We start from the raw sequence: 17,587 nt of genomic DNA on the forward strand, positions 1-17,587 counted from the left end.
TGCTATAGAAGCAATTTTGAGGACTTATCGCTCTATTGAAGAGAGTCGATAAGTGGATTTTTGTCAGAGGTGTAGTGTTAACGTGACATCTGTGGGGGAAAGAATATTGTAGCGTCTCACTAGGGAGGACTGCTAAATATCTTATCATCAGAACGATGAATTGTGATACTTGTGATTCGAACAAGATTTTGAGAATTTTATCACTCTATTAAGGAGAGCTGATAACTTGAATATTTACTACTCTATTAGGGAGAATTAGCAAATTGATCATGATTTGACTGATTTTGGAGACTTATTGTTCTTTTGATGAGAATCAATAAGTGGATTAGACAGAGGAATTATTGTTACAACAATGTAAGCTAAACTCAAGCTCTGTGGGGGATGACATCCGTCTGAGGTGTAATATTAACCTGACGAGGAATTAAACCTTGCTGAGGAAATACCAAGGTTTGACAATGTCATGTTGGAAGATTTCATGAACTTTAAGGAATAAGTCTCATGTTTAAAAAATACAAAGGTGGATCCTTTGTTTAGGATAATCACAACGCACAAGGCGACCTCTGCGTTCGAGGTTCGAAACGTAAAGTTAAGAACTATTACAACGCAGGTCTAGGCCTGAAAAATTTGAACGCAGAGGTGAGCTCTGCGTTAAAGTCTAACCGACTTTATCCATTAACGCGAGAAATCACGTTTCAGATTCGGTTGGGATTCTTTCTTAGAGTCCCGAACCGATTGAACAGCCCGACGGCTGTTATAAATAGACCTGTAAGGTCACATCAAGAGTCATTCAACTCTTTTTGCCTTGCTTAGTTCCAAGAACGAGAATTCTCGTTTCTGTTGATTTTTAGTCAATTCTCCCCGAAGAACTTCGTCTTCCCCGATCGAGATCACCCTCATGGCACCCAAGAGGATGAGTTCGGGTTCCAAGAAGGTCGCCAGGACGGCTTCGGAGGCGCCGCCGGCCGAGAAAGCCGACGATGTCGCTGTTCTGACCAGCGCTTCGGCATTGATGTCGCTGTCACATGGACCTCGGTGCTGTGGTAAGCAGTGGCCATGGCAACTTGTTTCGACAAGCTTTCTGAAAACCCTAGATGGGTTCTCCTCAACGAGGAAGATGACTCGTTCTCCATCAGAAACGCAGAGTTACGGCTCTGTGTTACAAATTGGGAACGCAGACTTAAGACTGCGTTTAAGAAACATAGAGTTAATTCTCTATGTTAAAATTGGGAACGCAGAGTTTTGGGACTCTGTGTTAAAAATTGGAAACGCAGACTTAAGACTGCGTTTAGGGAACATAGAGTTAATTCTCTATGTTAAAATTGGGAACGCAGAGTTTAGGACTCTGTGTTAAAAATTGGAAACACAGGCTTAGAATTCTGCGTTCAAGTGTTGTAACGCAGGATTTGATCTCTGCGTTCAAGTATTAATACAAGGGTTGGCTCTTGTATTAAAGCTTACCACGTAGAATTTACTCTTCGTGTTTATTTCATGTTAGCACCCTCTCTCTGCTACTAACTATTGCTTCTGATTTTACAGTGCTTTTTCCCAATGTGCCACTTCAGCCGGAGCAGCATTTCAACTACACTGATGATCCCGAAGTGGGAAGAGCTTTTGGTCTTTGTAGAGAAATTCCTTTATGCACTTTCCCAAGTTTGGAACGAACATATTTAATTAGGTTTGCTGAGTGTTCCACCCTTAGGGCTCTGATCACCGATCTAGATCTGGAAACTCCTGCGGGTCTTGATCAATTTGTCAAACCCTCATTTTTATTCGGTGACCATATATCTGCCGATGGACAAGTCGGGCATGTAGAAGACTCCCGGATGCTGCGAAGAGTCGATGATCGTTTACTCTTCCTTCCCAGCATGAAGAAAATGTACCCGCTTTCCTACTTCCTAAGTGTTGGTGGTCGCAGGGGCTTGGCCTTCGATCTCGTCAAGGAGAAAGAGAACGTCTCGTTTGGCTCTGGTCGATCATCTCGTGTTCAGATCGGTGGACAACTCAAAGGTCTGCGACCTGGCAGATTTGAGAAAAAGGACCCCGCTCAAGAGACACCTCTTCCAGCGAACATTTTCATACGCCGATTTATTGCTGCCCAAGGCGAATTTCCTACACAAGCCTTCCGTTCTCCTGGTTGGTTGTTTTCTGGAGAAGATGGTTGGTGGACTCGGATGGTGGATTTTGTCCTTGAGGAACTCAAGGAGCCTCTTGCTCAGTCTGGCCTTATGATACCAGTACAGACCACGAGACATGGGATCACTCAGAGCTATCCCTGCTTCTTCGCCATGCTGGAGCGATACAATCCGGATAGCTGCACCTTTTTCACTCCTGTTGGGGAGTTAGGGTTTGCTCTCCATGAGATGCATGCAATATCGGGATTATCCTTCGGGCAAACGCCTTATGAAGAATTTATTCCAACCACTGAAGAACTCTCCCTCCTAAAGGCTGCTCATCCAGAGATATACAGCACTTTTTGGGAGTTGCTATGTTATTTCCACATCTGCGTTCAGGTCGCTGGGATGCGTGGGGGTGGTCTCATGCATACTGCCTGGGCAGATTACTTGTTTCAGAACCTGGGTCAAAAAGATCTGAAGGTGACCCGTCTTGGTGTAAGCTCTGCTAAAAGCATCAAAGCTCGCATCAAGACTCCTAATGCTGTTTATAAGAATACGTGTTTGGAAGATGGATTTGAAGCTGAGTTTGACAGTTTCCATTGTCAAGCTGTAATTCCTATTTCTGACACCGCCCTCCTCGCTGGTTTCTTGATGCTATGGTTGAAGCGGTGTGTCGTGCCGACGAAGCCAGCTGAATCAATCTTGGTGGAGGTCGTATACCCAGCCGTTCTCCTGGCTCACGGACGACCTCTGGATCTTCTTTCTACCAAGGAGATGAATGTTGCCGGAAGGAAAGTTTGGAAGACTTCTCAACCCCGCACACCAATGCCCTACACTTACTTAGTGGCTTGGTTTGTGTTGCACTGTCCCTCTTTGATGCGGGGGATTATACATGATAGTGAGACCTCTATCCCTTTTGTGCAAAGGCTTGAGCCAGCCACATGGACGACTGCGTACATAGTCCGGGCTAGACAACTTTTGTCTTCGGAAGCCAGTTATGACCTCTTTTGCTGCCGCCCTTGCTTTGATGGGGCTGAAGAGGATACCCCAAAGTTTGGCGATGTAGTCTTTGAAGGGTCCTCGCTTTTAAATACAGGGACCTTTCAGTGGCTTCTCACCATCAGAGTGGGTGGGTCCTCGCTTTTAAATACAGGGACCTTTCAGTGGCTTCTCACCATCAGAGTGGGTTACCTGGTTTTCCGAATAGGTGAAAGATGCATAATTGAGTCTTACGTTCCTTCACGTTTTGCTCGCCAGTTCGGGTATGATCAGCTTTACGTTGGAAACCCTAATCCACAATTAGCTCACATCGGGAATCTGTATGAAGGAGCTCGTGCTTGGCATTTCTTTATTGCTCGAGGAACTCATGCGCAGTTTACTCTGCCTAATTTGCCACCTAATTGTTCCACCGTAGCGGATTTCCGCAATTGGTTTGATAAAGCTTCTCTAATCCCAGAATATGACATTTATACTTCATGTATAAATGAAATCCGAGAACTTTATAAATCAAGAAGTGGTTCCGGCAGGACTCAACTACCAGGGATAGAGGATTATCTGTCCTGCGAACGGGAGGCGGTCGGAATCGAAGAGATCCCAAAAGAATTGCCTGCTCCAAAGCCTTCTGGAGACGAGGACACTAGAGAAGTTCTCGAAGGAGCACCCCCTCCCGAGCCTCGCTCCTTGAGATCATCCGGGAAGCAGGCTCTCACTGCTGAGGAGGTAGGCGAATACGATAGAAGAATTCGCAAACGAAAACCCGTCGCAGCTAAAAATTCCAAGAGAGCTAAGTTGATGGGGGACGCCATAAAGTCGGCACATGCTTCATCTCCTGAAAACCGAAAACAGCGGGGATACTATGCCTCCAGCTGCTCCTCCTAGTCCTGAAATCCCCACAGGTGGGCAGGGCTTGACCGTCCCAAGTTTAGTGTCAGATGTACCCGAAAAGCTATCATCTGAAGCTGCGCACACTCCCATTCGCACTGATTATGAGAATTGCTTTATTTATCCGCCGACTGCTCCACCCCCAGGCTCGGAAACTTTAAGGAAGCTCGTCGAGCAATTAGAGTATTGAATGCAGATGACCATCGATGTTGTTAGTCTCGGGGACGTGAGTTTCAAAGTCTTTGAACCCCATCTGTTGGAGTGTCTTGCCAAGATTAGGGACCAGGGGGATACATTGTGGACTGAACATTGTCGCGAGAGCATTATTGTTCTGGAATACGAATTGGAATTCCTTTTAATGCTACAACGCGATGCCATCGAACCAGAAGTGGATCGGGCTCTTTCTCAGGCCAGAGCCTTGAAGGTACAGCAGCAAGAAGCTCTTCAGAAGAGTCTAAACGAAGCAGATTCTCGTATTACTCGCCTGCGCGGGGAACATCTTCAAGTGCAAGTGGACTTGGGCACTTTTGCTGCAGGTATTCGGGATACTGCGATTGAGCTTACCCGTGCTGGTATCGAGCAAGCTCAGATAACTGCTCGATTAGCGGGCGACATGGAAGTCATAAAAGGGTTAATTGCTTATTGGGCTTTTGCGACGAGCTTGTCGCTGCTGACAAGATTAGGCGAGAGATTGCAGAAGCAGCACCAAATGAAGAGGGGCTCAAGAGCAAGATAACAGAGGAAGTTAAAAAGGCTCGTGAGGAGAAAATATTGGTGCTGAAATCTAAACTCAAGTCTTTTAGACTGATGAGCCCCGATGTTTAGGACTTAGATTGCTTTTTAGCTAGGAAATAATTTTGTATCATTTTCGTTTCGACTGTCCTCATTTTGTATTTAAATCAACAATATTGAATGAAAATGATATCATTTTGGCTTTCATCATCTTTTTTGTTGAAATCTGGTTAAGGACAATGAAAAGTAAAGCAAATGCCATAAGTATAGTGTTAACCTGGCATGAAATCGAAATTCTCTTTATTAGAATAATTCTAGAAAGTTTCAATCGTCAGAGGTTTAATGTTAACATGACGAAATACAAGGCAGAAAATACACTATACAGAGGCAACCCCCAGCCTGATTTAACTGGGGTTTAGGGGGCTACATGATTTACGAGAAGTATCTCTTAAGGAACTTCCCATTGATTGGCATCATGAGCCTATCTCCTTTTTGATTGATGAGACGATAAGCTCCATTCGAATAGACTGATTCTATTACGAAGGGCCCCTCCCACTTGGGATTGAACTTCCCCTTGGTTTTGTGGATCATTACCATGGGTCGTCTGTTGGTCAAAACTAGATCGCCTTTCTTGAAAATCCGTTCCTTAACCTTTTTGTTGTAGGCTTTGGAAATACGGGCTTGATATAGCTCGATCTGTTGCTGAGCTTGAAGTCGTTTGTCATCTAAGGCTTCAAGTTCTTGCAGACGCCGTTGATGTTTCTCTTCTTCTGTTAATCCCGTTGTAACCGCGACTCTCAGAGAAGGGATCTGAATTTCTAATGGCAATACAGCCTCGCAGCCATATACCAAAGAGAATGGTGTAGCTCTTGTAGGGGTCCTCACCGTTGTGCGGTAAGCCCACAGACATTCACCGAGTCTTTCATCCCAATCGCGCCGGCTCTTGGAAACAAACTTTTTGAGAAGCTTCACTATGGTTTTGTTGAAAGCTTCTGCAAGACCATTTGCTGGTGGGTAATACGCCGTAGATGCAACACTTTGGATTCTGAATTTATCACAAAATCTCTGAAACCCAAAGCTGACGAATTGTGTCCCGTTGTCGTGAACTATTCGTCTTGGGACTCCAAAACGATAGATGACGTGATGTTTGATAAACTTGATCACGTTTGAAGTCTTGACTTCTTTCAACGGAATTGCTTCCGCCCACTTGGAGAAATAATCGGTCATGGCTAGAATGAACTGGTGTCCTTTGGACGTCGGAGGGGAGATCGGTCCGACGATATCCATGCCCCACATTTCGAATGGCCAAATTGCCGATGTGGGGTGTAAGTTCCCCGGTGCTTGGTGGATAAAATCTCCATGAATTTGGCATGCGTGACATCGTTTAGCGTAGTCAACCGCGTCTGAAAACATCTTCGGCCAATAATAGCCGATTCGTCGGAGACGATCTCCTAATTTAGCTCCAGGTTGATGATCTCCGCACATTCCGCCGTGAGCTTCCTTGAGGGCCTCTTTCGCTTCCTTCCGAGAAAGGCATCGAAGTAAGATTCCATCATGTGATTTACGATACAAGACTTGAGAGACTGCATCGTAATAGAATCGGAGGGCTTTTCGTTTGATTGCAGCCGCTTCCTTAGCGTCCTCAGGTAGAATTCCATATAAGGCATAGTCGATGTATGGGAATCGCCAATCCCTAGATTCGAATTCCATAAACGCCGTACAGACTTCTCCCGACGTCATCTCGTCTGGGTTTTCCTCTATGGAGATCTTGGAAAAGCACATTCATATTCTCCTCGGACTTGATTAACGATGAGCTGAGAGTCACCGTAAGCCTCGAGGTGCTGAATATTAAGTTCTTCAGCACATTGCATTCCTAATAGCAGAGCATTATACTCGGCTACGTTGTTGGTGCAAGGTTCGATTAAAGAGAATCCCCTGGGGATTACATGGCCGTTTGGAGAGATTAACACTACTCCTACTCCCGTAGTGATTGCTCCATGAGGATTTGCTCTGGATGCACCGTCGAAGAATAACTTCCACACTTGCGTAGCTTCTTGGGTAGCGCAAGCTTCAGCAACCTCGTCAGGTAATTTCTCATACAACTTAGACATTCCCGATACTGGATTATCGGCTAAGAAGTCTGCCAGTGCTTGGCCCTTGACCGCCTTTTGAGGCATGAACTGCATGTCGTATTGCGACAAGAGAATGACCCATTTTGCAAGCCGGCAATTTAGAGAGGATGGTTTTGTCATCAGAACTCTCAAAGGATTTACCTTAGAGATGACCTGAATGGTCTGTCCAATTAGGTAATGTCGCATCTTTTGGATTGCAAATACCAAAGCGAGACATTCTTTTTCGACTGAATTGTACCGGTGTTCAGCTCCCATCATAGTCCTGCTCAGGTAATAGATGGCTTGCTCTTGACCTTGATCATTATTCTGGGCCAACAAAGCGCCAAGAGAATGATCCATGGCCCTCACATATAACAGGAATGGTTTTCCTGATATCAGGGCCACGAGAACTGGCGGTTGAGTTAGATATCTCTTAATCTCCTCGAATGCTCTTTGACATTCTGCATCCCAAACAAAGGATATTCCTTTCTTCATGAGTTTAGAGAAAGGTTGGCAGCGCCCTGACAGATTTGATATGAATCTTCGAATGTAGGCCAGTCTGCCTTGCAAACCTCTGAGCTCTTTGAGATTCTTCGGAGGTGGCATGTCTTGGATGGCACGCACTTTTTCTGGGTCAAGAGAGATTCCCTTGGAAGTAACGATAAATCCCAGGAATTTTCCACTTGAAACTCCGAGGAATGATTTTGTCGGATTCATCTTCAGCTGATGTGCTCGCATGATTTCGAACATTGTCTTCAGATCCGTAAGATGATCTTCTTTACATTGGCTCTTTACTGCTATGTCATCAACGTAGCACTCGATCTTCTTTCGTAAGTGTTCATGGAAGATGGTGTTCATTGCACGTTGATAGGTCGCACCTGTGTTTTTCAGGCCGAAGGGCATCACTGTGTAGCAATACACCCCCAGTGGTGTTCTAAAAGCGGTATTCTTTTCATCTTCCGGGTGCATCTTGATCTGATTATACCCGGAGAATCCGTCCATGAAAAACATCCTTTCATATCCGCAAGTGTTATCGATCATGACATCAGTGATAGGAAGAGGAAACTCGTCTTTTGGACAGGCTGCGTTAAGATCGCGGAAATCAATGTATATCCGAACCTTACCGTTCTTCTTGGGAACTGGAACAATGTTGGCCACCCAGTCAGGGTGTTGTTCTTCCCTAACAAAACCTGAGTCTATAAGCTTTTTAACTTCTGACTCAATTGATTCCATGATCTCTGGACGAAATCTGCGTTGTTGTTGTTTAACGGGTTTTACATCCGGATCGATGTTGAGACGGTGCATGGCCACCTTTGGGTCAAGGCCAGGCATATCTTCATAGTTCCAAGCGAAGACATCTATATATTCTCGGATGAGAGATATAAGGTCTTTTTTTTCGGATGATGATAGGTCTTCAGCTATAAAGATAGGCTTGGGATCAGATTCATCTCCCATGTTGACCTGGATCACCTTATCTTCAGTGGGTGGTTCACGTTGTTTGAAGCGCATATCCCACAAGACGTTAAGGCGTTTGATCCAAGGATCGTCGGTTGATTCGACTAACTCTTCGTCACCCCCTGCATCTTCGTCGGGGTGGCTAGTTGAAGCCATGTTCACAGTCAAACTTTTAAAGAAAGGTCCAACACTGACGTCGGATTCCCAGGAAGAGGTTCCGGATGAATAATCCTGACGCAGATAATTACTGGTTTTATTTTCTGAGGCAGGGGGAGTTGTGACATAACCTAAGCCCCTTCCGGTTTTTTGATAATAATCTGGAGGTTTTCCTTCAGGGGTTAGAGACATCCGGATTGGGGTTCGTCTACCTTTTCCGAAGTTCAGACCATGTTTCTCATTAAAGTTATACCCCATTTGCTTCATTAAGTATTTAGAGGACACATCAGGCAAGTACGCTAAAAGAAAGTCTTCATTAATGCACCATTCACCCTCGCTCGGTACATTATTATTACTCTCATCCTGACCCATTACATCTAAGTTCAATTCCCAGGGACAATCTTCTTCAGGATCTGGCTCGACATCAGCTTCATTGCCACTGTCAACATCTTCTTTCTCCTGAGATTCCAAGTAGAAAACAGAGTCGGTGTGAAAGTTTTCTACCCCTCGGAACAGATATTTTTCCGCAATCAGGGTTCGCACTTCTCCTTCATCATTGGCATATTTCATGACCTGATGTAAAGTAGACGGGACAATGCGGTTTGCATGTATCCATGGTCGTCCTAGCAACAGATTGTAGGAAGTGTCCACGTCTATGATGTAGCATGTCACCTCAGATTTAAGGTCTCCAATTTGACACCTGAGTTTGATTTTTCCTAGGGGTCGAGTACTGTTGGCGTTGAACCCAAAGATAGTGGTCTGTGTGGTGTGCAGCCTGTGCATAGGGATCCCTAAGACCTGCATGACCCTATAAGGCATGATGCTGAGTGCGGAGCCCGGGTCAACCTGGACACGACTGATTTCGGAAGATCCGATATACCCTGTGTAGTACAAAGGTCTGTCGTGTTTGTGTTTAACCTGCATATCTTCTTGAGTAAACGATATACAAGGTAAACTTCTTGCAGCTTGCAGACATTGTCGACAAGTTTGATCTTCCGAAGCTTCAGGAGTTGGAATGACTTGGGTGATGAAGCTCTCTGTATTCTTCAACGCTTCAATTAAAGCTTCCTTGGTGGTTTTGGACAACCTCAGGAGCTCATATAGCGTAATTCTGGCTGGTATGTTAGCCAACTGTGCCATGATATTGAATTGGAAGGGATTGCTCGACTCCCCGGATTCCTGGTGGAGATTTCTGTTAAACCGAAGCTCTTTTTGTTTCCCTTTATCGGTGGGCTTCTTTGGTACAGAACCCCCAGCGTCTTGGGGCTGTTCTTCAGCTTCTTGAGTATTCTGGTTGTAGTCTTTCAAGTAAGCCTTTCCTGACCGAGTGCCAGGGTTATCTCCTGGATATGCAGCCAGGGCAATTCTCTCTTCCTCTGAATCTGTGAGGGTCTTGAGGTGATCATCGTTCTCAGTAATGGAGGGGCTAATCATGTTGGAAGACTTAGCCTTGCCTCCTTTCTTCTTGGACGAGGTATTCGTCCACTGTTGGTCGCCCACTAGATCAGGATGGACCCACATGATTTCTCCTTGGGAGGTTGTGAGGGGTACCAACCCCCTGTCCTTCTGATTGTGTAAGTCGGTGTTTTTCAGGTGCATCTCCCCTTTACGGACTGGGATGACACCGTCTGCAGCAGCTACAGGAGGAAAATCACCGAATTGGACCGCAATCAAGTTAGTAGATACAGTCTTCTGCTCCGGCTTCAGAGTAAGCACATTAGCATTCACCAAGTTTTGCAAAATGTCCTTGAACACATAGCATTTTCTGGTAGGATGTCCCAAGAACCTGTGAGGCTGCTAGGGTCTCTTTTCCCTTAGACCGCTGGGCGTTGTTCTGGTTGCGTTGCTGCTGTTGTTGCGGTTTGGGCTGTGCAGCTTCTTCGGCTTTCACCCGAGCTACAATCTCTTCAGCTTGTTCTCCTTACGAAACAAGTTGTCTCCAGGAGCGACACTCCGCTACCCCCATCTGGGCAAGGAGCTGAGTTTGCAAGTTGTGCCTGCAAGTTTCAACCAGGGTTGACTGAGTCATACCTGAGGGGCATCGCAATGCCATGCTACGGAATCTCTTCACGTAGGCCTTGATGGATTCTCCCTTCCTCTGCTTGGTGGCGAGAAGAGTTGGGACAGAAACTTCCGTATCATCCTCAAAGAACCTAGCCAAGAAAAACCTTTCCAAATCTACCCATTTCTGAATAGATCTGGCAGGCAGTTTCATAAACCATTCAAAAGCTACTCCTTTAAGAGTGCCGATGAACAAGCGTGTTAAGATGGCATCGTTCGCCACCACATCTCCAGTTTGAGATTTAAAGTAGTAGATGTGTTGATTTGGCGATCCTGTGCCATCGAACGGTTGCAAGGTTGGAGCTTTGAACTTCGGTGGGTATGGAGCTATATCCCACTCAGCAGGATAAGGCCTCACCACTCCTTCTTCGTGGAGCTCACTTCTGTTGGCGATTGCATTGAGGTGAGCTTCCAGTTCATCCATTTTAGTGGACTGAGGATGTAGTTCTTTTTCCACCTCCTTCTCACCTTCAGAAGAGGATCCCAAGTTGAGAGTCTCACGATCCGAATGCTCGGTCACTTTCAGTTTCCCTTTGGAGGTTGTCCTCCGGGAAGATTCAGGTTTTTGGCCTTTTTCTGCCAGAACTTGGGCCAACATGTCCTTCAATTGGAGAAGTGTCTCCTGTTACGCCTGGAGCATGACGTGATGTTCGTCCACTCTTTTGGCTATGTCCTCGGGATTTCCTGCCATATAAGCAGATACCTCTTGTGGTCCGACCGAGCTCGAAGATTGAGATTCGGCTATTGCCGAATGTTCATCACTTGTGATAATCCCTCTGGCTAACTTTTGATAGTTAACCGGGCGAATAGCTCCTGTCCGAGTCCGGGTATGCTGATATACTCCTTTGAACTGATCATAAATTTCCCTAACAGTTGGGGAATGACTTGTTTGTGACTCATCAGAATCAGGATGTGAGGATTTGCCTCTGCCGACCATGTTGATGGTGACCTCAGGATATTCGATTTCAGAGGTCTTCTTTTTGTGACGACGCTGTCGTTTAGCAGGTCTAGCGACATTCGTCAATCTATTGAACACCGACTGCCTAGGCGTAGGTGAACAACAACTGCATTCGGAGAGAACAGCGGAAATGAGCCGTTCACACTGGCATGAATGGGCTACTTGCTGTGTTCGCCTTCCTCTTGTCAATAGCTCACGCAAGTCGGAGACCTGGGAAAGATCTCGTGAAGGTGGAGATGGAACCCCCAGCCCTTGGATGGGTTCGGCACGAATCTTCAATCCATGCTGTCCCTTTTGAACCTGACGGACCGTGTCATGTTCTTGAGAAGAAACACAAGAGTCGCGTTTAGGTTTATAAACATGAGGCCGAGGCCTGTGTTTGACTGATTGACTAGATCCTTGTGGATCTTGTCCTGATTGAACGCACACTTGTGGTGTGCGTTTTGATGTTGAAACAGACCCATGCGGGTCTTGTTTTGGTTGAACGCACACTTGAGGTGTGCGTTTTGATAATGAAACAGACCCCTGAGGGTCGTTCTTTGTTTGAACGCACACTTGTGATGTGCGTTTGGTTGATGACCCAGACCCCTGAGGGTCGGGTTTTGATTGAACGCACTCCTGTGGTGTGCGTTTAGATGATTGAACAGACCCCTGGGGGTCATGTTTTGGATGAACGCACCCTTGTGGTGTGCGTTTGGTTGTTTGAACAGATCCTTGAGGGTCTTGTTCTGACTGAACGCACGGCGTGCGTTTGAATGATTGAACGTGCTTTTGGAGGCCACGTTTTGGGACGCACTCTTGAGGTGTGCGTCTATGTTGAACAACGCGCCACTGAGGGTCGCGTTTGAGTTGGATAACCCGAGGCTCATAGTCGGGTTCATTGCCATGAAGTGTACGTTCTGGAACAGAAACGCACAGTTCTGGCAAAGGTTCAGAAACGCAGTTTTTGCGTTAGGCAGTAGCTCGGCTGTCCCGCAAGTATGCTCGCCGTAAGGATCTTCTCCTTCGTCGAGCAGCATTTTTCTTGGCCTGTTTCAAGGCCTTGGCCGTAGCATCGTCGGCGTTGGTCGGATTCTCCTCCGACATAGGTCTCTTTTGACCTATTATGTGCCGTAGTGATACGGGGGAGGAGTCTTCAACTCGCAGAGCGAGTTTAAGGTCTTGGCCAAAGGAGAGGGCTTTCTTTGGCATCTCAGCAGTAATGATGACCTCCTTAGAGCTCCTGTGGGTATCACGCCTAGCTTTTGGGCCAAGCGACCCAGAGGAGAGAACCTCCTCATACTTGGCTTGGTCGAACTCTACGACGAGAGTTTCGACGGTGGTTCCAGTAAGGTGAACGTCGGATTGCGCCACCACTTCCTCGTCAGAGAAGCTAGTCCCCAGCAGAGTCGCCATCTTTTGTTTGTTGGAAAATTTGCAGTAAAAAGACAAAGAAAGAAAAATTTGACTTGTATTTCTCTCAAAATCAATTACAATTTGGATTCCGATTACAAAAGAGAGGAGAGTGAATTTGATTATCCCCTTTGTTTAAAACTGGGTTCTTCTTGGTAGCGGTGGAGTGCCTCCTTCGATTGATCGCGTCGAACTTGCTCTCCGTTGACGATCCGACCGTCCTACTTCACTGGAACAATTGAAATGCTTGATGACTTCGATTTAGAACTCTTAACGAGTGTAAAGAACTCAGAACGAGTTGAAAACTCTGACAAGAGTTGTTGAAATCTTCCTTCCGATTACTCAACTGCCGAGATTTGTTGACCTTGGGTGGTTTTGATACCAGCTCCCCTCAACTCTTTGCGGTTTTGATCTCAGAAACCGATTGATCAACCTATCAACCCGCCAACCCCTTACTCAGTTGAGTAAGTTGGTTATTTATAGGGTGATGTGGAGTGCAACCAACCCCTATTTCCGCTCCTTTGTGGGCGAGAATCCCTCAGAACGTGGGATAACGGTTTTGAGGCCGTTCGGTTTGCGTTTGAACAAGTCAAAACGCCTCAGTTGGCGTTATGGGCTTTAACTCTGCGTCCAAGGCTTGAGACGCAGAGTTAAATCTCTGTTAGAGATTTGAGACGCACAGGCCGCATGCGTTCTGGAATTGGAAACGCACAGGTCGCTGGTGTGTTGAAGTTCAACTCTGCGTCCAGAGTTTGGGGCACATAGTTGAGCCTGTTGAAGAACACACGTTATGTGTGCGTTTAGTGCTTTAACTCTGCGTTGCAGAGTTAGATATTTGCTGGAGAACGCATAGGGTGTGTGTGTTTCATGATTTAACTCTGCGTTACAGAGTTCAATGTCCGCTGAGGAACGCACAGGTTGTGTGCGTTTTTTAATTCGAGAAACACAGAAGTGAATTTCTGCGTTTGAGAGAGGTTGTTGACTTGTAACCTCATCCATTATAACATTGCAAAGGCTATTGCTTATTGATCTTTGCCTGTTATAGGATATGAGAGTCGTCAGATTGTAACTCTCACTGTTGGTTGTGAAGGCCACTGAACAGAGTTTTCATCAGCTGTCGGAAGTGTCGTCGAATTGTAACTCTTCTCGATCCGTGTGAAAAGTCTCCTATTTGCTATTTGATTGTAGCTTTCGTTGTGAGAGCTTGACGGGAATCAACATCCATAGTGTTTTGAAGATGGATATTTGCCCACAGCTCTCTACCAAGCGACTCACCAACTAAGTCCAACCTTTTATTTCTGAAATCATTACACTGCTCATCAGCATCTCTAATAGTTGCTAATATAATATTAGTCATGCTGTTGTCGCAGCCATCAAGATCAATCATCTCAGAGATGAGGCCGTGTTTATAGCGGTTGCAGAGTTGCGGATGCAGTGATTAGAAAGTCGTCTGATTGTAACTTCCATTATCAGGGCTTGATAGGGATCGGCTACCTATTGTGATTTTTAGACAGCCTACAGTCAAGTTGTCCTGAGCAGTCATGTAAGCACCCTTGGTCTTTTTCTTTTCCAATCCAGGACAATTATATTTGAGATGTCCTGACTGGTGGCAGTAGTTACAAGTCTTCATTGAGTCATTGCCATGAGCATGTCCGCCTTGGGATGGACCTCCTCGGCCCCCAGAACGACCAGTGTGGTAACCTCCTCTCCCTTCAAAAGTTTCCTCTACCCCTTCCAGGACCGCCATTATGACCCCCTCGTCCATAAGACTGCCAACTCTGAGTGGCAAGCGCAGAGCGATCCGTAGTTGATGTTGGTGATTGTACAGGGACAACGTTCTTTAGAAAGTGATAAGTCTCAGCTAGAGAACCAATGGCGGAGCTCCCCATGATTTGTGGTCGAGCAGAGGAGTAAATGGAATCTAGAGTACCCAAGTAGGTAAGTACCATAAGTTTGTTCCATTTATTTTGCATCTATTTTACATCCCAGTAATAGAAAAAATCTAACAAAGTTCCTCAGCCAGACGATTGAACTCACCATAATGATCATCCATGGCTTTACCATCCTGTTTCTTGCGAAGAAACAACTCTTGAATAACTTCATATGCTCGATTAATATTACTGCTACCCCCATAGAGATCTTGCAAGAAACACTAAAGTTCCTTCACGATCATACAATGAAGGACTAAATCCTGAGTTTTAGGTTCCATAGTATTAAGAATCTGATGTAAGAGGACACTATCATCTAATGTTCAAGACTCCGGTGTTGGAGTAGGAGAGTCCGTCAGCAAATGACCAGTTTTGCCTCGGCCCACCACGTAGATTTCAATAACACGCTTCCACTAGAAATAGTTAATTCCATCAAGTTTCCGGTCAGTAATTCTACCAGAAAATATCTCTAAAACTTTCATCTGGACCGTTAACTCAATATTCTTGAGTTCCTTAGATCCGACCATTATGAAACAGACGAGTAGAGATCAAGATGATATCCTCCATAAGTTGTACTCCACAATCAAAACAAGTCCAAGTTCAAGATAATAATCCTTGAATTAGCCAGTAGGCTGAACAAGTCCAAGAACCCGAAGGTTAACAATGCAAGAACCCGAAGGTTAACATGAAACCCGAAGGTTAAAGTTCAAGAACCCAAAGGGTAAATTTTTTTAGAGAACAATTCGTAGATCCAAGTCAGATCCGAAAACAAAGGGACATGGCGGCGGCGATCATTGACGGCGGGCGTGAGTTGTCTAGGAAGATCGAATCGGTGAAGTCGATTTGGATTTGGAGTTTCCTCCGTGGACCACCGATTCAACGATCCGAGTCGGACATGAAAAATGTTTAACGTTGATGTTTCGATGTGGAAACAAGAACTGAAGTGAATATCTTTGAAGGTAAGATAAACACTCTTCTCAAGATCAAATCCAACTTTGAACTCGAGGAAACACAGAGCAAGGTAAGATATACAAGTTGTTAAGGAAGCAAGTGGCAGCGAACAAAGCAAGCAACGGCGACGGTGGCGGACGAAGCAGGCAACGACGGAAATTAGGGTTTAGGGTTTAGGAGAAGGAACAAGGCTGCCAGAAGGAGGAGTCGGGTCTGGAGGAGAGAGGGAGGGGTCGGATCTGGAGGATAGAGGGAGGAGTCGGATGAGGGATGAGGGTTAGGGTTAGGGTTAGAAGAGGGATTAGGGTTTAGGGTTAAGGTTGTTTTGGCAGCTAGGGTTTAGGAATTAGGGTTAGGGTTAGGAACCTTGCTCTGATACCATGTTGATATTTGGAGAGAGAAGAGATTACTGGAGAGATTACTCCCCTCACTCTATACTTTAATATTTATAGTGATGGACTAATTACAAGTTAGTCTCACAAGCAATGTGGGACTAAACTAATACTCTTTTCTACTCTCTTCTAACAAATCTCAATAGTTTCATGAAATGTCCTAGGTTGCTCACATTCTATATCTTATTATGTATGATTCATGTGTATAGATAAATTGTAATGAATTATCTGCACACGTACTTTGTAGGACATAATGTACTTAAATTCATGTAATCATATGCGATTGATTTTGCGTTCAACTTGACTTTGTGGTAGACCTGAATGATCTTATATCGGAAAAGCATTCATATGATTTGAGAGGGATTTCCATATTGGCTTGAACCACCTCATATTAATATTAAAAAAAAAGAAAATAAGAAAAAGAACTAATTACAAGTTAGTCTCACAAGCAATGTGGGACTAAACTAATACTCTTTTCTACTCTCTTCTAACAAATCTCAATAGTTTCATGAAATGTCCTAGGTTGCTCACATTCTATATCTTATTATGTATGATTCATGTGTATAGATAAATTGTAATGAATTATCTGCACACGTACTTTGTAGGACATAATGTACTTAAATTCATGTAATCATATGCGATTGATTTTGCGTTCAACTTGACTTTGTGGTAGACCTGAATGATCTTATATCGGAAAAGCATTCATATGATTTGAGAGGGATTTCCATATTGGCTTGAACCACCTCATATTAATATTAAAAAAAAAGAAAATAAGAAAAAGAAAAAGAAAAAGAAAATTCATGACCTAAGCCTTCACCTTCTTTAGAAAAGAACACCAGCTTCTCTGATAAAAGGAAATAAGTTGCCAAAACCTCTTAATTGTCAGATTTATTTTACACCAATTAACTTGGCATAACATTTGTAACCAAAGTACCAAACATGCAAAGAATCCATCAAACTAAATGTTCTTCCAACCCCTATTAAAACTCTGCCTTATTAGTCTGATCAAAATAGCACCCTGAAGGGCCTCCATCAGGCAAAAGAGCCAGCATTACAGGACCTTGAGCTCCCTCTTCAGGGGTTATAACTCCAGTATTCCAGTTTATATCAGTCTTCACAAAACCTGGATGTACACAGTTTATGTACATTTTTGGGTACCTCTTTGCCAAAACCCTTGTGTATGCATTGAGTACTTGCTTGGATATACTATATGACGGCAGCATCATCGACCACCCGCCAGATTCGAGCTTCCCTTCCTTCAGGTCTTCGAGAAATCTTTTGAGTAGGTTTTCGATTCTGTCTTCGTTTAGGTTTTCAATGTCGTTTAGTTCATTTCTGATCTTTTCACCGGGAATCCTCTGAAAGCGAAATAGAGTATGTTAGCAGTAGTGTGTTGTAGACAGTGAGGTAGAGTACACTCTTGCAGCTTGTCCTAACAAATAAATGTGCATATGTA

At 44.8% G+C, this 17,587-nt stretch overlaps 1 protein-coding gene across 1 annotated transcript in view; it reads right to left on the minus strand.

The window, feature by feature from the left end:
• Positions 1–16,979: 16,979 nt before the first annotated feature.
• The window catches only part of LOC109827729 ((+)-neomenthol dehydrogenase-like), a 3,565-nt gene continuing 2,957 nt past the window's right edge, over positions 16,980–17,587 (minus strand). The window contains exon 3 of the mRNA XM_020394747.1: positions 16,980–17,489. Coding sequence (XP_020250336.1) covers positions 17,112–17,489 — 378 coding nt within the window. The 3' untranslated portion in view covers positions 16,980–17,111. The remainder of the gene's footprint in view (positions 17,490–17,587) is intronic.

This window comes from Asparagus officinalis, unplaced genomic scaffold (assembly GCF_001876935.1).
Source record: "Asparagus officinalis unplaced genomic scaffold, Aspof.V1 AsparagusV1_Un390, whole genome shotgun sequence".
Taxonomy (NCBI): Eukaryota; Viridiplantae; Streptophyta; class Magnoliopsida; order Asparagales; family Asparagaceae; genus Asparagus; species Asparagus officinalis.